This window comes from Rattus norvegicus, chromosome 2, assembly GCF_021556685.1.
Source record: "Rattus norvegicus strain SHRSP/BbbUtx chromosome 2, alternate assembly SHRSP_T2T, whole genome shotgun sequence".
NCBI lineage: Eukaryota > Metazoa > Chordata > Mammalia > Rodentia > Muridae > Rattus > Rattus norvegicus.
This window is the reverse complement of record NC_141535.1, coordinates 145,356,238-145,381,704: the sequence shown is the minus strand read 5'-3', so window position 1 is coordinate 145,381,704 and position 25,467 is coordinate 145,356,238. Positions and strand designations below refer to the sequence as shown.

The 25,467-nt window shown below is 38.0% G+C and overlaps 1 protein-coding gene across 2 annotated transcripts in view; it reads right to left on the bottom strand.

Annotated features, from left to right (window-relative positions):
• Aadacl2fm3l1 (AADACL2 family member 3 like 1) overlaps window positions 1-25,467 on the bottom strand; it is a 46,334-nt gene that overhangs the window by 2,895 nt on the left and 17,972 nt on the right. For both annotated transcript variants that reach the window (XM_087637432.1, XM_087637434.1), the window contains exons 2-4: window positions 10,617-10,839; window positions 7,316-7,385; window positions 6,315-6,486 (exon numbers count right to left, since the gene is read on the bottom strand). In XM_087637432.1, coding sequence (XP_087493558.1) covers window positions 6,315-6,486; window positions 7,316-7,385; window positions 10,617-10,839 — 465 coding nt within the window. The remainder of the gene's footprint in view (window positions 1-6,314; window positions 6,487-7,315; window positions 7,386-10,616; window positions 10,840-25,467) is intronic.

The window sequence follows — 25,467 nt, the reverse complement described above, 5'->3', positions numbered from 1 at the left end:
TATACCTGTTACCTCATCACTGGGTGGGTAAGGTTGACACCAGGGGATCCTTGAAATTAACTAGGCAGTCAATCTAGATTACTCAGTGTTCTCCAGGCTCTATGAGAGACCCCAATTTCAAAACTGAGGTAGAGAAAGATGTTGACACCCAGTGTTACCTTCTGGCTTCTACATTCATGAGCACATACTTGAAAATGCACATTCTTGTACAAGCACTCATGGAAACATGTGAACCCCAAAATGCAAACATTAAATGAAGATTGTGACAATCAAAGTAGTAAGAACAATAATTCTCAGTAGTAGTTAAAAACTTTGTTAACTTTATGCTTTTAGCACTAAGTAATCATTCTTAAACTTTATTATTAAAGCTTTTCGAATAAAGACAGCACAAATATCATTAATATCTATATGTTTATTATAAACTCCAAAATAGTAGCTCTCGGTGCACTAACGAAATTAGACAAAGACTGTTTTTAAGGGATGGGTGTGTACAGGATTTTGTGCTGTCTAAATGGGCAAAATATATTTTATCAGTTGGACCAGCAAAAAAAAAATCGTATGCCAAATCACCTATAGAGATAATGGTGACAATTAAAGGTCCATTTTCACTGAAGAAGACAATTGCTGATGAATTGTCAGTGTCCACATTTATCCAGGACACTGAACTCCTGATGAAAGACAGCAATACATGTTTTAACCATGGCAAGTCAGATGGGTCACAGGGTCTAACCTGACCCAAAACATCTCATCCTTGAAGCACAGAAAGGATACTTGGTGGCCTCATTTCAATTCTTATAATCTTTACAAGTGACAGCTTCCAGTGACACCACCCTGGACTTTGTGGGAATTGTGTCACCCTTCCTACAGAAAAGAATATGGTTTTACACTTTGTGCATATGTCAGAGCTTATGTCCTGATACCACAACAGTGAATGGAAAAACAGTATACATGTAAAGCTGACTCCTGTCTACTCAACTAGAAAAATTATGACCTTATAAAGAGATCGACAAAAATAAAATGAGTTAAATTTCTTGGCTTAGTTCTAGACTTTTGGATATAACACTTCTTAGACAAAGAGGAGAAGCAAGAAGAATTTTATCTCTTATCCTCTTTTTTCCATTCACAATCACTATTCCTTAATGTCTCTGAACATCAATGGACTCACTTCCCCAACAAAAAGACATAGAATAACAGACTGGATACATAAAGAGGACCCAGCATTTTGCTGCATACAGGAAATACACCTCAGTGACAAAGACAGATGCTACCTCAGAGTAAAAGGTTGGAAAACAATTTTCCAAGCAAATGGTCCCAAGAAATAAGCTGGAGTAGACATTCTAATACCCAATAAAGTTGACTTTCAACCAAAAGTTATCAAAAAAGATAAGGAAAGACACTTCATATTCATCAAAGAAGAATCTACCAAAATTAGCTCTCAATCCTGAATATCTGTGCTCCAAATGCAAGGGCACCAACATTCATAAAAGAAACCTTACTAAAGGTCAAGGCACACATTGCACCTCACAAAATAATAGTAGGAGATTTCAACACCCCACTCTCATCAATGGACAGATCATGAAAACAAAAACTAAACGTAGACATAGAGAAACTACCAGAAGTTTCTTTTAGTAACTGCTTCTATTTAACAGATTTTTATAGATCATTTCATCCTAAAACAAAAGAATATACCTTCTTCTCAGCACCAAATGGTACCTTTTCCAAAATTGACCATATAATTAGTCACAGAACGCCACTCAACAGATACAAGAAGCTAAAAAAAAATCATATGAATCTTATCAGATCACCACAGACTAAAGCTGGTTTTCAATAACAACAAAAACAACAGAATGCCCATATAAACATGGAAATTGCACAATGCTCAACTCAATGATAACTTGATCAAGGAAGAAATAAAGAATGACATTAAAGACTTTTTAGAATTTAATGAAAATGAAGACACAACATACTCAAACTTATGAAACACAAGGAAAGCAGTGCTAAAAGGAAAACACAGCTCCGAGTGCCTCCAAAAAGAAACTGGAGAGAGCATACATTAGCATCTTGACAGCACACCTAAAAAATCTAGAAGAAAAATAAGCAAATGCACCCAAGAGGAGTAGAATACAGGAAATAATCAAATTCAGGACTGAAATCAACCAAGTAGAAACAAAAAGAACTATACAAAGAAACAACAAAATCCGGAGCTGGTTCTTTGAGAAAATCAACAAGATAGATAAAGCCTTAGCCAGTCTAACCAGAGGCACAGTATATCCAAATAAATGAAATAAGAAATGAAAAGTGAAACATAACAAAAGAATCTGAGGAAATTAAAAAAAATCAGATCCTACTACAAAGACTATATTCAACAAAACTGAAAAATCTGGATGAAATGGACAATTTCTGAGACAGATACTACATACCAAAATTAAATCAGAATCAGATAAACCTCTAGCCAGTCCCATAACTCCTAAAGAAATAGAAGCAGTTACTAAAAGTTTCCCAAACAAAAACATCCCAAGACCAGATGGGTTTAGTGCAGAATTCTATCAGACCTTCACAGAAGACCTTATATTAATATTGTCCAAATTATTCTACAAAATAGAAATAGAAGGAACACTACCCAATTCCTTTTATGATCCACAATTAGACTTATACCTAACCATACAAAGACCCAACAAAGAAAAAGAACTTCAGATCAATTTTCCTTATGCATATCAATGCAAAAATACTCAACAAAATTCTTGCAAACCTAATACAAGAACACATCAAAATGATCATCCATCAGGATCAAGTAGGCTTCATCCCAGGCATACAGGGTTGGTTTAATACACAGAAATCCATTAATGCAATCTACTATGTAAACAAACTCAAAGAAAAAAAGACACATGATCATCTCATTAGATGTTGAGAAAGCATTTGACAAAATTCAATACCCCTTCATGTTAAAAGTCCTGAAAGTATCAGGAATTCAAGGTTCATACCTAAACAGAGTAAAAGGAATATACAGCAAACCTAATAGCCAACATCAAACTAAATGGAGAGAAAATTGAAGCAATCCCACTAAAATCAGGGACTAGACAAAGCTGCCCACTCTCTCCCTACTTATTCAATATAGTACTCAAAGTCCTAGCCAGAGCAATAAGGCAACAAAAGGTAGTCAAAGGAGTACAAATTGGAAAGGAAGAAGTCAAAATATCACTATTTGCAGATGATATGATAGTATATTTAAGTGACTCCAAAAGTTCCACCAGAGAACTATTTAACCTGATAAACAACTTCAGCAAAGTGGCTGGGAATAAAACAAACTCAAAAAAATCAGTAGTCTTCCTCTATTCAAAGGATAAACAGGCTGAGAAAAAAATTAGGAAAATGATACCCTTAACAATAGTCACAAGCAAGTGAAAGTTCTGTATGACAAGAACTTCAAGTCTCTGAAGAAAAAATTTGCAAAGGATCTCAGAAGATTGAAGGACCTCCCATGCTCAGGAATTGGCAGGATTACCATAGTAAAAATGGCCATCCTTCCAAAATCAGACTACAGATGCAATACAATCCCCATCAAAATTCCAACTCATTCCTTTATAGATTTAGGAAAAGCAATTTGCAAATTCATTTGGAATAACAAAAAACCCAGGATAGCAAAAACTATCCTCAACAATAAAAGAACTTCTGGGGGAATCACTATCCTTGACCTCAAGCACTATTACAGAGCAATAGTGATTAAAAAAAACTGTACTGTATTTATACAGAGACAAACAGGCAGATCAATGGAATAGAATTTAAGACCCAGAATGAAACCACACACCTACAGTCACTTGATCTTGGACAAAAGAGCTAAAACCATCCAGTGCAGAAAAGAACATTTTCAACAAATGGTGCTAGTTCAACTGGAAGTCAGCATGTAGAGGAATGCAAACTTACCCATTCTTATTGACCTGTACAAAGCTTAAGTCCAAGTGGATCAAGGACCTCTTTATCAAACCAAATACACTCAAACTAATAGAAGAAAAAGTTGAGAAGAGCAGAGAGAGAGAGAGAAAGAGAGAGAGAGAGAAAGAGAGAGAGAGAGAGAGAGAGAGAGAGAGAGAGAATATATATATATTTCTAGCTGTCTAGGATTTTGCTTTGTATTTCAAGATTATCTTGAACTCAAGGTTTTCCTGCCTCTGACTCCTGAGTGCTGAGATGTGAATCATCACCACCCAGCTAAATACTGTGTATATTATACCTAAAAGCTTATTCCATTAAGTACATGGTGGTCTCTTTTATTCAAAACTCTATTTTTTTCTTACTCTTTTTTATCTCTGACACTTTCAGATTCCTCAAAATATATAACTACCCTTCTGTCTAATTTAACTAACCCATTCACCTTACTTTCATCTCTCTAAATGACTTATTGTACTTGCTGTAACCTTGCAAATTTAGGGGTACACAGTGATGCTCCCTATTAAAGTGTCCCATTTTTAATATATAACTCATTATATTAGTTTTCAATGACCCAGTTTAGAATATTGCCATTCAGTCTTTGTAGTACATTAGAGAATAATTTATAAGTAAAACAGTCAAGGTTTTGTTGCAAGCTTCCAGATGGACCTCAGACTTGGTTACAAGTGCAGCCACTGTAATCTTAGTAATTTCTATATAGTCTATGATGAATATTAAACAATGTTTCTCCATAATTTAACATCATTGTTTTCCACTGGTGAAAATTTTTCTTTACACAGTAAGACTAAATATGAAAGGAATTGGATTCCTAGCAAACTCTTTGCGCTTAATAAATAAAATAGTTTTGTTATGTTTATTTACACAAAACATATATCTTATGTATTCTAGTACATCAAATTTCTATTAGAGGGCCAAGACCTACTTCAGAGCCTTTTTGTACACAGATGATCAGAGCAATCAAAACATTAAAATTATTAAAGAACATTTTTGAGTATTTTTAGATTATACATGATGAGATTTCATGGGACTTTTATAATGGTTTGATAAAGAGATAGTTTTATTAAAATAAGTTAATTGGTCTTGAAGAAGGAAACGTATTACTGGTTGGATAGTAAGATTAAAGAAAAGTTAAAATATTCAATAAAATCAATTAACACAAACATTGAGACTACATCTACTTTATAAAAAGAAGTCAGTCTACATAATAAAAAGGGAACAGACTATTCATTTCATTCTACAAAAGTATTTGTGGGATTTTGAATCATCTATTGAATTGATATTGCCTTTCAAAATATCACCAATTGATAATGATTATTTAGCTATATTCAGCAAGAATCTATTATGTGGTGACTTAATTTTGTTACAGTAGGAATTCTTCTAAGCATGATATGTCATCTGATGTTATCTATAAAAATCTACATGTGTCAGTTTACACATTGTCATCGTTACTCATAAATATCCACTGGCCTAGATTTAGAATCATGTAGGAGATAGAGATTGAAGCCCATCTCTGGGAGTGTCTATGATGGTATTTCACAGGGAATTAAGGGATAAATTTCATCTTGAATTTGGAGGTGCCTCCATATTGGTTGAGGCTGAATACAAGAAATCATGTCACCAGACTTCTTGACTTGGGAGATAATGGCAAGCAGCCTCACACTCCCACTGCCACAGCTATAATCAACTACCACTGCCATGCCTTTGCTGCTATGATGCACTTAACGTTCCAGGAGCCAGTATAAGTTTGTCCCTGTATTTGCTTCTTGCTGAATGTTTAGTTTCAGAGGAGAAAAAGTACTAATATGCTCTTCAGCTATAGTTACAAAAAACATTGAGAAACTATAGTTTTTCTACTTAAATTCAGTAAGTATGAACAACCTCAACAACAACAACAAATTCTGCATTGAAATTGATAGAGCAATTCAAAGCAATTGGTGAACTTTTAACTAGCATTGTTAGCGTAAGCCTGAGTTATCATTACAGCTTTCTAATATTTGGTTCTTGAGTTCCTGGGGTGGGAAGCTCACAAGTTCAAGACTTGCACAAAATGCAGACCAGTTCATGGAATCTAATCAAAAGATTGTTTTGAAACAATAAGTTTAAAGAGAGATTGATAGTTCTTGGTAGAATATTTGCCTGGCAAACACACAGCCCTGGCTTCAATGTCTTGAAACTTCCTTTAAACACCTAAAAACAGGATTTTAAAAGCTGTCCTTAGCATTAGGCATTAAAGCCAATTCTAAAGTAGTAATTTACAAAATGGATAATCACGCTGGTTTAATTTAAATTTCAAAGATAACGTTATAAAAATAATTCAAACACAGCTTCTTTTGCATTAAGATTAAAACATATATACACATACAACATACCAGTTGAGTCACTGTGGCTGCCAAGGTACCCCCAGAGCTGTCTCCCATAATGCAGATGCGTGAGGGATCCACTCTGTATTTTGCAAGAACTTTCTCCTGGAGAAAGAACTTGGTCACATAAACACAGTCTTCAAGGGCAGCTGGGAAAGGATACTTGGGAGCAAGTCTGTAGCTTTAAAGGTAAATCAAGCAAAACCACAACAAAACCCTTGTTAAAGTTATGCAAGGAAATATCTCACTCTTACCACCAGATACACTGATATGTTGACCCTACTTTGAAGCCTGTTTCACCAATTAACTAGAGCTGACTAGTAATGCCTGTCTTAGATTCTTGTTAAGGGTTTCAAGTAGTGGTTGTAAGTTTATTTCTGCACTAGGGAATAGTAATATACACAGCAATTTTTTTTCATTCCTATTAATGAGAATTTCAGTAGCAGAGTGGACAGAAATAAAGTTCTGAGGTAATAAGTATTTGCTCATAGTTTTTATATATTATTGTAAATGTTGGCAAAACTTTGTTGAGAATATTAAGAATTTTCATTTGAATAATGTCTTGAAATGTTCAAGTTATTGAAACATTTTTACCTACTAGAATTATAACCAAGAATAACTCCAACTCCAGTCTTTAGAAACAGGTCAAAGAAAATCTAGTTTTTCAAGAATATAATGAGTATATCTTTCTGTGTATACGTGAGAATTTTTAATTTTACTTGCAGATAAAATGAGATGCTTATGAATCCTGGAGTTCATATTCTAAGAGATGTTATAACTGTGATAATAAATGTGTTTATTCCTCTGGCTTCACTCTTGTATCTAAAATGGCAGAAATCAAAATAAATATGGATGCCTTTGAGGATGCCTTGACATTAAAATTATGGAAAAAACAATATAAACAAAAACCCATAGTATACGTGTATTTATTGATTGGGTCACAGCTCTGAATAGACCAAGTTATGTTGTGAGTGCACGGACTGTGGCTAGAAGAATCGGTTTTATCTTACTCTATTGCCACAACAACAGCTTCAAGCTTGTTTGCTGTCAGTCTGTTCAGATCATCATAGGCTGACATCTCTGAAATGAAAAAAATAAACACAAAATGGTTCACTGTAAGTAGCAAATAATGGAAACGCAGAAGCAGTCATGTATGTGCTTAAAATGTGAAATTTGATTGTTTGGTTGACTGATTGATTGATTGACAGTAAGTTATCCCTTTTATGGTCACAGGAAACATTCTTTCAGAGTTCATGAAGAAGATTGTCTGCAATTCATTACTGATATACTCCTTAAAAATCTTGGGAGAAGTATTAGAAAATATGAAATTGAGTTGAAGATAACACTGTAGGCAGCATTATAATTTGCATAAATTTAGAGATTCCCCACAGTTATTATTTACTGAAGGAAGTTTTCAATGATGGGACATCAACTGAAGTATAAGACCAGGTGTACTATTTGGTGCAATTAGAACTAATAAGTTTTTCTTTTGCTAGAGGCTTACATATTTATTTGTTCATGCAACTTAATAAATTTACAATTACACTTTAGGTTATCTCTCTATATGTAAGTTAGAATTTTAATTCTCACTAAAATGAAATAAGAATGTGTTCTTGTGATTGTTGGGGGGAGGGCAGTAATGGGGGGAGGATGGGGAGGGGAACACCCACAGAGAGGGGAGGGGGAGGAGTTAGGGAGATGTTGGCCCTGAAACTGGAAAAGGGAATGACAATCGAAATGTAAATAAGAAATACCCAAGTTAATAAAGATGAAAAAAAAAAAAGAATGTGTTCTTACATTTCTAATTCCTAACAAAACTTAACTGTACATAAATAGTTAATAAACTTAAAGGAGATAGAAAAAGAAAATACTTTTCTAAAAGTTTTAACAGAACTTAACGTCAATTATTATTTTAATTAGCAATTTATACTCATTCACCTACAAAGCATAAATTGTCATCCATCATGTTAAACATAAAAATAATAATAGGCAGAAAATGAACAAGAAAAAATGAAGTGTGATTTTATTAAAATTTACACCAATTTCCTGAGAATTCGCAGAGCTTGGGAAAACATATAGATAAATGTGATAAAGGGAGCAGAAAGCAGGGAGCAGATGAGGTAACCGGAAGAGAATACACCTGACTACACTCCAAAGTTTGTCAGAAGATTCATAAACAAATGGATGCTATTTCTGGGATGTTTATTGATGAGCAGTGTGACCATATTTTCACATCACAATAGGCTGAAATAGAAGGTCACAGAAATAACAAAATGGTGATGAGCCACCAGAGAGGTAAGAATTGGAATAAAACTAAATGATAATTTACACAGTGTGTGTAGAAACAAGAGGATGCTCAGAGTTTGTGCCCAGAGTATGTTATAAAGTATACGAGACTGAAAGACTGTAAAAAAAAGAGCATGATGGTCGCTATGCTTTTCTTGTGTTCTTGGGTGTTTTATTTATTTTTTCTGTTTACTCCTTGAGAAAGTAATATGGTGGTATCTGCTAAGGAATTCATATGATACACTAAGGATGAAGTAATGCAGACCAATCTGCAGCTGAGTTGACTGAACTTAAGTCCAGCAACAAAGTTAGAGATAGGAAAGAGCCGATATCAATAGGATGGGCATGGGGGCTAGAGTGGAAAGAAATAAGGAATAAAGTATAGAAAAAAGTGGAACCAACAACCAAAGAATAAAATACTGGAATGTGAGAAATATTAATATTGGTTAAGTACAATTAACTTATTTCAGCATGGTTTTAGCTTTTCTCTTGTTTTAATGTTGCAGTTGCAAATGAAAGATGAAATAAAGGAGGAAAAAGGAAGGATATAGAAATTCCTTTCATACAAGCTCACTGTGTAGCAAAGACCAGTGGTTTCTCTCAGATTACACTGTATTAAGGAAGAATCAAAAGGCAAGAAGGAGACAAACATGCAAACAAGTCTCAGAAAATGAAAAATGATAAGATAAGAATTAGAAGGAACAGCCAGGGACTGACAGAGATAGAGGCAGTAAAACAGTGCATACTTGAGAATCAACCAAGGGGGTACAATTGCAGGTAGAAGAAATATAAATCAGGTGATGATTTGGAAAAAATATAATTCCTAGGAAAGTAGAGACTCATCTTGAACAAAATAAAAACATGTCTTATCCCAGGATGTAAGTAGAGTAATGAAGACAGGATCAACAAGATGCCAGTAAGCTTCAGACATTGTAGACAGGTAAGGAGAGAGGTAGACTGGGAGAAACCAAACATACGCACTTATGACCCAGAAGGAGCAGATGAGGTTGGAAACAGGATGGCAAATTAGAAATGTCACTGAAGCAAAACTGAGGGCAGCAACACTGAGAACATGCATGGGCTGCTCGGTAGGAGCCTTAATCCTCTGGGTTCTGCTCCAAGGTCCTGTCCTTCCTCTCTTTTCTATACTGGACCTTAGCCAAAAGCCTGGGAAGTGATCTCCCTTTTCTAAATGTAGGTCTTTGAAAACATTTCTTATTCTATTTGCTTCCTCACCACTAAAACATGATGGTAATACCTACCTGAAACTTGCTCACTCAGTTGTGTGCCCAGCTTTCCACAGTAGCCTTTTTGCTTATCTTAAAATGTTCACAAATTATGTAGACAAAATACTGGATATGAGAATTAAGTACAGATTCATTGAGGACAGGAGTGCTACCACCTGTTTGTTACATCTGTGAAGTGCAATATCCCAAACTTTTCTGTGTAGTGACTCCATAAGTCATCAAACGTCTAAAATGGTATGTGTTTAAGATTCCATCAGTCTGTCTGTCTTAGCTACTCCACTCACTTTCAGGCAAGAACTGACCCCTCAGCTCCATATCACTTCTATAATTGTAGTACAAAGTTATGCTCTGTTTTCTAATCCTCGATATTGTTGTATCACACGGCACCCCTGGAACAAAGTTAAGCTATGGCATGGAAGCATGTATTATTTCATATCTAACAATCAAATACCTGGTTCATGTCATACTAAATATTTATTTAATTGATGCGACTAGGTGATTTGACTCTAAATTCCAAGTTTATTATTTATACTTTCAAGTTTAAGATATCATTATGTTAATTTAAGACTCTATTTCCCAACACAACCATCTTGTTTCTACTTGGTTGGTTTACTAACAAATTACATATAAAGGAGAATGTGAACTATGACCCCCACACCTTCCAGTATAACTCTGTTAAGATGCACACGTCAACATTGTATGAAGAAATGTCTGTCAACTCATTGGTAGCCAGCAATTATTTCAGTATGAATATATGAATAACACAAAATATACTTACTGTAACTTCCCAAGACAAAGGCACCACCATGAATGAAAATCACAGCTGGTCTCTGTCTTTCAGACTTCCTCTTTGGCAAGTAAAAACGAACAGGGATGTTACTGAAGTCTGTGTCAATCACTGTAACGTTTTCATCTGAAACTGGTTTTGTAAAGTGAACTAACGATAAAGTTGTTATTACATCTTCATGTTTCATAAGACCCATATTTTCACATAATGTGCCCTATAAATACAAAACAAACATTTAAACATTATACATTTTATTTTAATTACAACAATGTAAATGGTGGTGATGATAATAAAATAAACAATGTGATAAAACTCTAGATTTTTATATCCTAACTTCATTTTAGTACCATGAAAATCTCAATGTAGATGTTTGTATGAGGCCTTCATAAGGTTTAGTTTATCAACCGTTCATCATGGATAAGGAATGTGTCAATAAATCTTGCATCCCTTTCTGAGAAAATATTGATAGCCATTTGTTAATTAGGATGGAGTAGTCATTTTTCCCCATAGCTGTTAATGTGTTACCTTTGGTATAGTAAATAATCTCCTTCCAATGCTTAAGCAAGAAACTAATTAAAATCATTGGATTGCACAATAGAATGAAGGTGTGGAAATGTTGAGAATATGGATTGTGGAAGGCAGAGGAAGATGTGAGGAAAGTGTGTTTATCGAGTAAATGCATAAAACTGTCAAACAAAAAATTACAAACTTTAAGTATTAATCTGTTACATACCTGGAAACTTCATCCCTTCTTGCTAACTTTCATAGAGCTAGAAGTAACTATGCTGTCTACCAGAGGAGGACAGTAATCACCAATTTTACCCGACATGAACCCTGAGAATCACAATAGTCACTGGACTGGCAAGGCTTACCCATTGTTACAACAGTGCTTTCAATAAATGAGCACATTCTTATTGGATTTAAGTCCAATTTCACAAGACAAAGTCATGCGTGGCACCTCTGTTAGTTCATGGATATTTGACTAGCGGGTCCTATGCCATAAAGGAAGAAGCTACTACTGCTACACTAGTATACACTATTCAATATGTTCTTATTGACTTATTATGATAGCCACAGATTAATGCATCTCTCAATCCTCCCTCACCAGAGATACTTCTGCTTGTAGTGGATTGTGGTTAAAACAGAGATGCGAAATGGACCAACATGAGAATGAGAGAATACTGAATACTCAACTCTAAATGGAATATCTATACTGCCTTCTCTTCTGCTAAACCTCAGAGATCATTCCAGAAGAGATCAAAAGACTATATAAGCCAGAGATATTGAAGGAATACAAAGAAAGAGTGTCCTTCCGACATAGCATGACATATAAATCTCAGTGATTGTGACAGCATGCACAAGAACTGTACAAGGCCAAACCAAGTCAATGCTTCTCACAGAGAAGGAAGATGGTCCCAAAAATGCCACCCCTAACCAAGGATCTGCTGACAATCAATAGCCAGTGGGGGAGGAGGGTCAGTGTTCTTTAATGATGTATCCTCTGGTACATCCAGTGGATGGTCACAACCTGAAGAGTTGTGTGTATCTCATCCCCAGCTCTGCAAGAGAACATCTTCCCTTTTACTCCAATCATGAACACCTGCAAAATACACCTGGTGGAATAGAAGAACTGACCCTTATATAATATACTGAGACCTCTACATATGCCTTGGCCTGAACCTTCCCTCCAGCACACACATACACACACACACACACACACACACACACACACACACACACACACAAACATACACACACAAACACAAACACATACACATAAACTAATTAATTGGTTAATTGATTAATTTTAAAATATAATAAGAGTTCTTGAGTATTTTTAATTTAAATATAAACAAATATATGACCTGTTAATAATAGTGCTTAAACTACCAATGTATTCAGATAATTTTTCATTCAATAAATTTGCTATTGAAAATAAGAAAGCTATTAGCTATTAGCAAATAGCTTTCTTTTATGACAATATTTTCTGGTTATAAATTGATACTCAAGCATTTTAACACTGTAACAAAAACTACCAATGTAAAGATTATCACATGTTCTTCTAATATACCTCATCTTTAATATATCAAACAATCCAGACATATATTTAAAATTAGTATCCTAACCTATAGGTTAATTGATACAATGCACAGTCAAGGAAGTTTCTCGAGATTATGTGTGGATATTTTATAAAGCTTTTTCTAAACAACATCTGTAATAACATAATATAGTAATAACATAGTAATGCACACACTTCTTTTAGGGCTATATAAAATAGAACATGAATATTCACTTTTATATGTGAAAAGTCAAAGTTTTATTTCTTTGCAATGTAAATTGTAGGTTTCAGTGCTAAAATTATCAAGGATTTCCAAATTTTCCAGGATAAACTTTAATTACAAATTTATTTTATCCATTACAATTTTAAAAGTACAAGATAATAACTCATAGTGCCAAATACATAAAATGTGTATTTTAATGATATATACATGATGGTTGGGGACATGTGAAACTAAGAAAGTAAGAGTAGCATGTTAGAATGGGATTTTTTTTGTTTTGTTTTTTTATTAACTTAAGTATTTCTTATTTACATTTCGAGTGTTATTCCCTTTCCCGGTTTCCGGGCCAACATCCCCCTAAACCCTCCCCCTCCCCTTCTTTATGGGTGTTTCCCTCCCCATCCTCCCCCCATTGCCTCCCTCCCCCCAACAATCACGTTCACTGGGGGTTCAGTCTTAGCAGGACCAAGGGCTTCCCCTTCCACTGGTGATCTTAGTAGGATGTTCATTGCTACCTATGAGGTCAGAGTCCAGGGTCAGTCCATGTATAGTCTTTAGGTAGTGGCTTAGTCCCTGGATGCTCTGGTTGCTTGGCATTGTTGTTCATATGGGGTCTCAAGCCCCTTCAAGCTCTTCCAGTTCTTTCTCTGATTCCTTCAACGGGGGTCCTATTCTCAGTTCAGTGGTTTGCTGCTGGCATTCGCCTCTGTATTTGCTGTATTCTGGCTGTGTCTCTCAGGAGAGATCTACATCTGGCTCATGTCGGCCTGCACTTCTTTGCTTCATCCATCTTGTCTAATTGGGTGGCTGTATATGTATGGGCCACATGTGGGGCAGGCTCTGAATGGGTGTTCCTTCTGTCTCTGTTTTAATCTTTGCCTCTCTATTCCCTGCTAAGGGTATTCTTGTTCCCCTTTTAAAGAAGGAGTGAAGCATTCACATTTTGATCATCCATCTTGAGTTTCATGTGTTCTATGCATCTAGGGTAATTCAAGCATTTGTGCTAATAGCCACTTATCAATGAGTGCATACCATGTGTGTTTTTCTGTGATTGAGTTACCTCACTCGGTATGATATTTTCTAGTTCCGACCATTTGCCTATGAATTTCATAAAGTCATTGTTTTTGATAGCTGAGTAATATTCCATTGTGTAGATGTACCAATTTTCTGTATCCATTCCTCTGTTGAAGGGCATCTGGGTTCTTTCCAGCTTCTGGCTATTATAAATAAGGATGCTGGATGTTTTAATAGATAGGGTTGTGATTTTGATGAAAGTATGGATATTTTTCATCCCGGGGTTTAAATACATGTGAAATAATCAAAAGACAACTGACATGGGCTGGCTCCTTCTTCAATCAAGGAATCAACATTTGACAAAGAGAACTGTGGGAGAAAGACAGAGAGACTCAGGGATCATCAGTTGGAGAATGCTGCATCACAGAACTGTGCCTTTCTGTTACACCTCGAACTGTTGTCAGTTCTGGTCAGCTACTGAGTCTGCTGCCTCAGATTTTGACCCTCCATCTGTTAGAGCGGCTGAAGGGCATTTCTGCAAGGTGCCCACTTGGCATATACAAGAGCAGAGTTGAATCATGCAGCTTGGGGCTCAAATTTCAGCTTTTAGTCTCTCTTTACACACTCCTCAGATATTTTTCTCTCATATATATTATAGTTAGAAGACAGTGGAGAAGGAAAGGAGACCTACATGCATGCGAAGAAACCATATATACTACAACATCAAAAGTGCCAGTTACAGACTATACAGGAACAACTATAGCAATTCTATCTATTCTGCATGTTCTAAATAACCCCAGAATTCCAGCAGTTTAGAATTGGAGGCCGACAACAGAAACTATGGAGATAATAAATAAAGTCCTGATTTAATATCAAACAAGTACTGTTAATAATAATTCATATCTCTATACTTAATTATGGAACCAGTTTTTTTCCTTAGAACACAAGTGAAAATCAAGTTAACAATATTCTTTTTAAAGTAATGCTTCTTTCAGATATGTGATATCAATATTATTTTCAAAATGCTCAAAAGTATTCTCTTAATCATTGAAAAATTAAGTTATTCTTACCACAAGGTTACAAGTTTTAGCAACTGCATCCAGGGCCATTACTTTCCAGGTTTCTTCAATGTTGTCAGGCATGGGTGTATAAATATAAGATAAAAAGCTAACATGATGCAGCCCCACACAGAGAGCTTGGAATCCATGGTATCCTGGCCTCTTCCCAGTGCACATGTTAAAATATTTCCATGATACTGAATAGAAAGCCACAGAATGAGTACACACTGGGAACCCTCACAGATAAACACAACCAGTCTCACGATGTGTAACTGATTCTTTTCTTTTTTTCTTTTTGTCACATGGAGAAGGTTTATTGGGATAGCAGAGACAAGGAGGTGTGGCAGGGGGAGGAGAGAGAGAGAGAGAGAGAAAAAAAAGAGAAGAGTCGTGAAGCTGATTCTTAATTCAAACATTACTGTGCCAGTTCTAACTTGTTCAGTCACAGACTCTGAAGTAGATGTTGAAATTCATCAGGTCATGTAGTTATTATTAACATGTAATTAAATTTCCCTGCAGTTTCTTTACTCCATGGTATTAACATCATCATGAAAGTGTCTTGGGAAATCAGGGCCCAAAGGCAATCACTGGATAATTCTTGAAGTTATCTTTAGTTGTTGCAATATTTTTTAAGATTTTTAGAGAGTCACTTGCTATCCAGTCAAGATATATGCCAATATCATCAATAAGTATTATGACCTATATTTTCAAACCCTGCTTGGTGAGGACCAAGTTTGAGAATGAATGAAAAGGTGTGCAGACTTGTTCAATTTCTATCATGCACCAAACTAAAACTTTAAACCTGGACCAGAATCACCAGAAAGTTCAGAATAAGTATTTTAGCAAACATTTTGGCTTTCAGACGGTAACATAATATCATGAATCAAATTCATGAGTCAACATGGCTCAAATTAGCTGCTTGGTGTTAATAAAATGTTGTTCCTGGGTGTGCCTGTAAGTGTGCTTTCAGAAGAGAATGATGTTTGTGTTGGGACCAAGGCTCACAGATGAGATTGGATATCATCAGATGCACTGAAAGTATGAGTAGAAGCAAATGAAAGGAAAGCATCATTTCACACTTTTTCCTCTCTTCTTGAGAAAATCTTGTTAAAATTCTAATCCTATTAAGTTTAGTCTACTTTCACCTTCTGTCCTTGAACTGGGCTTGTCATCTTTAATCCATGTATTTGAAAATGTGTCCACTCTGTTCTTGTTTTTAAGTCCCCTCACTTTAAAGTCCTCAACCTCTTTATGCAGTTGATTTTAAGCCTGATGAACGTCCCTAAAATTCCTCAGACCCTATGATTAATCATTTATTCCCTTGGAATTAAGCAGTCTCACCCTATCTCTGGAAAGTGCACAGATATACCCCTAAACTTCAACAGTGGATTCTTTCTATGTGTCCCTCCTTCCCTTTTCTTTGCTACCCATTGGCTAAATGAGACTGTGTGCCTGATAAATACTGTTTCTATTACCCCTGTGAAATATATTCTTCCTCTTTTCCTAGGGACCACGAGTAAATAACCTTGGTTTACTTTTCCTTCATTTAGCATATCACATAAGAACTCTATCTTCCCTGTCTTTGGATGTCAGAGCTTCTGGTTTTTGGTCTGTAAGAGTAACACCAGACATCCTATTCCTCAGGTTCTCAGGAGTTTAAACTTGTATTGAGTTATATCAGTGACATCTCTTGTTCTTCTTATAAATACAAGCCTATGGAACTATCTTGTACAATAGCATCAACTAGTTCAGATATTTTGAATAAATTTCACACGTATGGAAATGTTTATATTACTTTTTATATATCTAGATGGTCTTTCCCCATTCAAGTCAGATTGAACGTACTTCAGAGATGCAATAGACTGTGGTTTTTCCTTCTGATGTGTGAGAACTAACTGAATAATACATAGTAAAACTAATTTTTAGTAATAGTATTCACTCCACTCAGAACATCCACTAGCTCTAATTGTGTGGTTCATTTATGAGAAGGTGACAGCTTCTCTTCTGTAGTATTTCTGCCCTCCACATCAGATAGCAATTTAAGCCTCCAAGAGAACTACTTTTTGATACACATGCATGTTTAAACCCTCTTCTCTAGCTGCAATGGTGGGCAGCCAAATTTTTCATTTAGTTGTTTATTTTTATTTATATATTCACTCACTTTACATCCTGATCACAGTCTGCCCCCTACTTCCAGTTGTCCCTCTCAGAGTCTTTATGAAAATGGAGGAGACACTACTGCCTCTGCAGGGTACAATCCACTCTAGCACAACAAGTCTTTGGCAAGGCTGTGAAACACATTCTAACAGTTCAGGACACAGAGTGTTTAGCTTTGTTTTCTCTTAAGATTTATCAGTGTTGTGTTAGTTGGTTGACACCTTTGACATCTTGAAGGCCTCCCCTTCCATTTCATTTCTAACTAGAGGACTTTCAAACATATTCTGGTAAATAAAGCTTTCTCGGTTTTCTCTATGATAAAACCATGTTTCCCAGAAGAATAGTGTGTGCTTCCAACCATCTACAAAATGCACCTCCCCCTAACCTCCTTTTTTGTATAATTTAATTTAGCCTCAACTGCTAGAAGTGACCCAGCTGAAACAATACACATGCCTTCCGAGATTGCTAGGCTGTCCTTAGGATGAGTCCCTTCAAGTTTTCTCTAGTCAGACATGTGTAATGTACAGCTCAGTCCCTCTGTTGTATATCCAGTGAGCCTTCCAATGATGTTTACTGGTTACCTCTTTACTCTGCTGAAGTGCTGATATATACCGCTGTCCCAATAACAAGAAGCTGAATTTGTACCTTGTTCTCTGAAAAGGTGAATACAGAAAGACAATCTTCTGTGGTTTGTGTCTTTGTTCCAAAGGCTTCTTGTATTTGAGGCTTGGTCATTGAGTTGATGAGATATAGTGGATCTTCTTAAATTATTTTTAATTTTTTGATAGAATATGATCATACCATTTTCTCCTTCCCTTTCCTCCCTCAAATATTCATAGATTCCTTTATCATTAATTTTTCTTACATGCGTACATGTATATACACATATATTTTTACATAGGATCTGTTTAATCTGTAAAATGTTCCTTGTATATATGTTTTCTGGGGTGATCATGCATATTTGATAACCAACTGCTGTGTTCTTCCCTGGGGAATACTTCTCCAACTCTCAGTATTCTTTAGTGCCTATTGTTCCAAGGCCTCATGAAAACACTGTAGCAAAGCAGAGAGAAAATATATTATGAGTCTAAGGTTCAGGTAGTATGGCGTAGAGGAGGTGAAACCTGGAATAAGGTATTGGTCCACTGGGAACATCACTATTGTAAGATTTATGCAGTTTTCATAGGACTCATGTTAAGACTTGCATAACAGTGAATCATTATCCAAAAGTAGAAATGACCTCTTCCTGACCTCTCACTCTGTGTATTTTCATGAATTCTTGCCCTGGCACTCTCTAATCATGAAGGCATGTGTCATGATTTGACAAAGCCAATGTGATGATTAATAGTGTCTAAACCAATGGGGCAACCGTCTTTAAAATTTTCAACATTTGAAACTGTTTTCTCAGTAAACTATCCTTTCTTTATAAAGTACTCACCCTGAATCCTTAATTATATAGAGGAAGACATTTTATAGGCTCATGCATACAAATATTTCTACTAAACCTTCCTATATAGTGAATGTTTATATCCTCAAAAATTCACATGTTGAAATCCTGTGTGTGCTGTCTGCATGAGAGGTAGGGATTTTAAGAGATGATTAGGTCCTGGATATGGATTAGTTATTAGTTTATTTCCTTATAATGGAGACCCCAGGAGCTAATAAGGGAACTCAATAAAAATAAATGCTTGCTGTATGTGGTAGTTTGAATAGGTTTGCCCCTTATAGACTCATGTGTTTGAATGCTTGACCCATGGTGAGTGGCATTATTAGATGTGGCTTTGTGGAGTAGGTAGGGCCTTGTTGGAGGAAGTGAGTCACTGTGGGGGTGAGTTTTGAGTACTCTATGCTCAAGCCCTCCATCAAGAGTGGAATTTGGATCTCTTTATTGCTGCCTGTAGGTCAAGATGTGGAACTTTCGGGTCCTCCAGGACCATGTCTGCCTACATGATGCCATGCTTCCTACCATGATGATAATGGACAAAACTCTAAACCAGTCCCAACTGAATGTTTAATTTGTAAGAATTGATGTGTCTATGGTGTCTCTTCACAACACAAAGAGGAAGAAGACCTGAATTTGTCTTCTAGCACCAGTATAAAAAGCTGGGCAGGAGGGAAACAGCTGTAATCCTACACAGGAAGATTGGATCGGTAGGAGCTCACTGGCCAGCCAACCAGCAAATTGTAGGCTACTTTATTGATTGTGTCTCCAAAATAAGGTAGACAATGTTGACATTTTGTCTAGGTTGTGCCCCATAGTTACCTGGCAATAACCAGGTGTGCCTTACTCACTTTCTTGCTTTCTTGCTTTCTTGCTCTTGCTCTCTCCTCCTGCTCCTGTAATCTCTCTCAATTTCTCTCTCTCTCTCTCTCTCTCTCTCTCTCTCTCTCTCTCTCTCTCTCTCTCTCCCTCCCTCCCTCCCTCCTTCCTTAAATTCCCCTCCCCCTCTCTTTCCACATGCTCATGGCCAGCCTTTACTCCTCTCCTCTCTCTCTCTGCCTTTCTCTGTCTCTACTCCCTCAACTCCCTTCTGATGCCCTGAATAAACTCTATTCTAGGGGGAAGGGATGCTTCAGCATGGGGCCTGCAGGAGCACCCCCTTCCCTCACACCTGATTGTATCTACACCAAGCATATTCCTTCTATCTTTTTATAAAACACAATATTTGGTGCTGAGACTCAGATTTAGAAACTTGAAGGTTTACATCTCTTGCTGCCACATGGATAGCTATTGCTCACTAGAACTTTCCACTCACACTTCTGAGAACTGGTAAGCTCCTTCCCCCTACCAGTCAGTATAAACCTCCCCCTGGTTCCAGGGAATCATTCTTGAACTCCTCAGAGCCACCCCTGTGCTACCCTTGAGGACAGGGACATTCAGTCTTTATGACTGGTCTTTTCACCAATCCTTGTTCTAGGACCTCTAACCCTTGGGTGATTACCCTCACCCTCAACCCCCACCACCATCTATTGAAAGCAATTTTCATCACTCCTCCCTCGGACTCTTGCAGCCATAAAACAAACTCCTAAGTTTAGGTAGGCTGCATTTTTCTGTGAGTCCAGGACTCAGCAAACCTGCATAATGACCTGGTACATCTAAACTGTCTGCACATTTACATTAATTATTGAATTTTGTTTTTGGAACACCTGTAGGAACATTTTTAATAGCTTCCACACCCAATGTGTTGGTCTTTGATGCCTTGTCCCTATTTATAGGGTGTATCCAGTTCTAATTTATAGAACCCAGCAAGCAATATCTCTACATGGCTACTTAGCTGGCACTTTTAAAACAACTCTCTCACTATCAATCTATAGGCTTTCCCTTACCCTGTTCATTCTCTTGCCATTTGCTGTGCTCCCAGTTTGCCTTAGGAAAAAGCAGGTCTCACCCCACCCTCTTGTGCTTTCATGCCCTGCCTGGAGCACTATTCGCTGAGATGATACCTATCCTGTGGCCATGCACTCACAACACCTGGGACACCGCACCCCAAGCTCCTGTGCTCTGCCCATTTTCCAAAGGTCATCACTGCCACTGCCTCTGCCCAGCATTCCAGCATTGTCCAACCCAGCACCGCCATGGTGCCCTGGGAAAGGGCCGGCAGGGCGCCCATTTCACCCATGACTTTCAACAGAAACGTGCCACAGAGCTGCCCTGCCCCCTTGATTCTGTCTCTGCCATATAGCCATCCTCTGGACAATGCAGGCAGCCAGTGGCAGACCAGGGGAGGGAAGGGCAGAAGCCAGCAAGCCAGTCCCTAGGGTACGAGGGTCATCTAGCCTTTTGTGGCTCCTCAAAGTCTGCTTGCTTGAGGCTGTGCCTGCATCTCCAACCTAGGCAGAGGCAAGCACCTGGTACCTCAGTCATGCACATATCTCCCACTCCCACTACCAATCCTGTGCGTGTCCCTTGCTGCTGGCTACCACCAGGTTGCCTAAGGAGGGGTGAACCGGCCCAGGTCAAAAAGAAGCATCGTCAGTTCTTTCCTGGGGATCAGTGCTACTTGCCCATAGTCCACAGCCTAAGGCAGAGCTGGGCTACTCGGTGCTCCCACACCTTCAGTACATTTCCACAGATGGGTTCCAAGGACACTGTCAGCTTCCCTACAGCCTAAGCCACTCTGTGACATAGGCTATAAAATGGGCCTGCGCCTCTGCCAGCAAAGTCATTGGCACAGGCCTAAAGTCGCCCAAACACATTTGCTTTCTGTCCCGGTGCCACAGTCTCATGCCACCACTGTCAACTTTCTGATTCTTCCCATCCTGATCCATATCACCTTTAAGCCAAGTGAATGCTAGACAATTTGTCTCTTTCTATGTGTGTCTCTTTACGTGTTTTTCCCTGCTAAAGCAATCAGTCAACGTCACAACAATTAAGATAGGTTTTCATTCTATTCTGCTTTGGTAAATAATGATTTTTAAGCAATATAAGGTTAAAGATCACTGCCTTTTATAAATATATGTTTAGCCTTACTTTTTGCTACTGCCATTAAGTTTTAATGCATTCTATTTGTTAGTACTTCCTTGAACAAGTAATTAAACAAACACAGGTTTTCTAACTCAGGTATGCTCAATAGATACTGCTCTCAATCTTGCCAGAAGTCCACTAATGACAGAGATTTAAACTTAAGACAGAGATTCCCAAAGCATAACAGCTACCCCCCACCAATGTCTCTGAGAAGATATGGGCACAGCAACAAGGGTCTAGCTAGTCTACCTAGATTGTGGTATGATAACCAAGGAGAAACACTGCCATTGCCTTGCCTACTGCCAGGGCTTGGTCCACACTGTGGACAAAACAGCATACCCCAAGAGTCAAATGTCTCATATTGCCTAAGGCAAGGTGGGTCATTTCTCATTTTACACATATCTACTCCACAGGAAAAAAAAAGTTTTTGTCTTCTGATCTTGACAGCCAAACTAACTCCACACAAGTTGACATGGAGACCACAGGGACCTGGGACCTGTTTAGGAAGTGGACCATAGATTAACCTCTGTCATTTTAATTAATATGTAACTCCTAGATTATAGTTTATCCTTCCCCAGATTTCTGACTACATTGACAGCTAATATAACTGTAGCTTGACAGCTAGGAAACAGATCTAGTTACTTACCGCTAAGGTTATCCATCACTATATTTGCTCATTAATAAATTTGTTCACTCGCTAAGACCACCAGATTTCTTATCAAAGACAGGTTTTCCTTCCTCACAGGCTTCATGATAAATGATAAACACGTTCAGATGTAAGCTTCTACATATGTAACCTGTTTACTTCCTCACCTCAACTCAGTTTATAGGGACGAAATGCTTCATATTTTCTCACTTTGCTGTGTCATTGTCGTAAAATAGTTAGTTATAAATTAGCCCAACTCTAATAAAACATTCTACTATAGATAGGATCCACCTGTACAATCACAAGCTCAAATATAAGTTTCCTTTGATTGCCTTTAAGATAAACTTAAAGTGTTTCTTGTGCTGAATCGACAATATTAGTTATCATGTATAAGTTTCCTTTGGTTGTCTTTATATAAAGAGTTAAGGTGTTTCTCTTGCTAAACTATATGATCAACTACAATATTCACAAGGTCAAGGTTTAGAATTCCCTTCGTCACTCAAATATAACCTTAAAACTTTTTCTCATTATGTTAAATTTATGTATTTTCAGTCTCCTAGACAAAAGGGAAAAACAATTCCTGTTTCTTCTACTCCACAAAAGATTTGTCTTCCCTAAGCCCATCTTACTACATATGTGTGTGAGTGTGTGTGTGTGTGTTTGTGTGTGTGAGTGTGTATGTGTATGTGTTTCTGTGTCTGTGTGTGTGAGTATGTGTGTGTGAGAGTGTGTTATGTGTGTGTGAGTGTGTCTGTGTGTGTGTGAGTGTGTATGTGCATGTGTTTCTGTGTCTGTGTGTGTGAGTATGTGTGTGAGAGTGTGTGTGTGTGTGTGTGTATGTGTGTGTGAGTGTGTCTCTCTCTCTGTGCATGTCTGTGTGTGATGTGTTTCAGCATCTTGCCAAATCCAGACATTCACTACATCCAGGGCAGCTCCAGAGACACAACCCCAGATGCTCCAATCTACTCACAGAAACATATGCTCCTACTGGCTCTGCTCCTTGTTATCTATCCACAGATGGTTCTACAGATGCTGGACAGAAAGGAAACAGCCAATTCTCATGAGACAGGACCAACCTCCCCATACATACTTTCCTAGGTTTCCCAGAGACACATTGCCCCAAAGTTAGCAACAAGTAGCTAAGGATCATGATGACCCTATTTCTCTCCACCATCAAGCCTTTCTAATTTTTTCCTTTTTTAATTAAACCAAAACAGTGGAATGTTGGCATTTTGTCTAGGATGCACCCCAGTTACCTGGCAAAAGCCAGGTGTATCTGACTCAGTATAAAAGGGGCAGCTTGCCTCCTTCTCTCTCTCTTACTCTCTTGCTCTTGCTTTGTCCACTTGCTCCTGCTCTCTCTCTCTCTCTCTCTCTCTCTCTTTCTCTCTCTCTCTCTCTCTCCCTCCCTTCTTTATCTCCATGTGCTCATGGCCAGCCTCTACTCTTCTACTCATTCTCAGACTCTGTCTCTGTCTCTGTCTCTCTGTCTCTGTCTGTCTCTGTCTCTGTCTCTGTCTCTCTCTCTTCTTTGTCTTTCTCTTTCTCTATTCACTGAACTCCTCTCCCCAAGCCCTGAATAAACTCTATTCTATATTATAACATTGTATAGCTCAACACTCAAGGGGAAGGGATGCCTCAGCATGGGGCATGCATTGGCACCCAATTGCCCCACATCTGACTGCACATCCATAAAACATATTCCTTCTCTCTATCTTTTTATAAAACGTAACAGACAATACCCAAGGAACAACATACAAATTTGATACATGGTCCTGCAAGGATGTGTATACATGTGCATATAGATTCACATGCAAATGAACACATGTACAGATGCCTGTACACACACACACACACAGAGAGAGAGAGAGAGAGAGAGAGAGAGAGAGAGAGAGAGAGAGAGTTTCCATCGTCATTTGTGCAATGTGAAAAAGAAACTGGAAAAAATATGGAAAAGAACATGTGGAAATGAAAGCTGACTTATATTTAGGGTTGAATGTGTAATGTGCACCACAGACTACTGTTCAAACACTAGGTCCTCAGAAGACAATGCTGTTCTTGGAAGTTGTCATTTTTGGGGAAGTGGTATCTAGCTTGTAGGTAAATGTAGGACTATAGAGCTAGAACTAGAAAGTGATAGTCTGACCTTGGTTTGCTTCCCACTGCTGATATGAACTAACCAACTAACTGCCTCCATGTTCCACTGACAGGTTCAATCTATTCCCTCTGTTATGCCTCCCCTACCATGATAGGAAAGTGGCTCTTAATCTATGGGACCAAATATCAATCCTTCCTTCCTTAAGGAATTTCTGCTAGAAGTTCTGTATCAGCAATAAGAAAAGGAATGAACGCCCTGCCCGCAGCAGCTCTCTGCTCCCAAACCCCGTGGGAGAGAGACCTCACCACCTTGTCAGGTGGGCACTCCTGAGGCTGCAGAGCAGAAGAGACCACCAACACTGCCCACTCCTGCCCACATCCCTGGCCCAAGAGGAAACTGTATACGGCCTATGGGTTCCCGCAGAGGAGGGCCCAGGAGCAGCAGGACCACTGCATCTGAGACACCACCAGAACCTGAAGGGATAGACCGGATAAACAGTTCTCTGCACCAAAATCCCGTGGGAGGGAGAGCTAAACCTACAGAGAGGCAGACACGCCTGGGAAACCAGAAGAGACTGCACCCTGCACACATCTCTGACGCCAGAGGAAAACACCAAACGCCATCTGGAATCCTGGTGCATGGAAGCTCCCGGAAAGGGCAGCACAGATCTTCCTGGTTGCTGCCGCCGTGGAGAGCTCATAAGCAACACCCCACGAGCAAACTTGAGCCTCGGAACCACAGGTAAGACAAACTTTTCTGCTGCAAGTGACCTGCCTGGTAAACTCCAGACACAGGCCCACAGGAACAGCTTAAGACCTATAGAGAGGAAAAAATACACGCCCGAAAGCAGAACACTCTGTCCCCATAACTGGCTGAAAGAAAACAGGAAAACAGGTCTACAGCACTCCTGGCACACAGGATTATAGGACAGTATAGCCACTGTCAGAAATAGCAGAACAAAGTAACACCAGAGATAATCTGATGGCGAGAGGCAAGCGCAGGAACCCAAAAAACAGAAACCAAGACTACATGGCATCGTCAGAGCCTAATTCTCCCACCAAAGCAAACACGGAATATCCAAACACACCAGAAAAGCAAGATCTAGTTACAAAATCATATTTGATT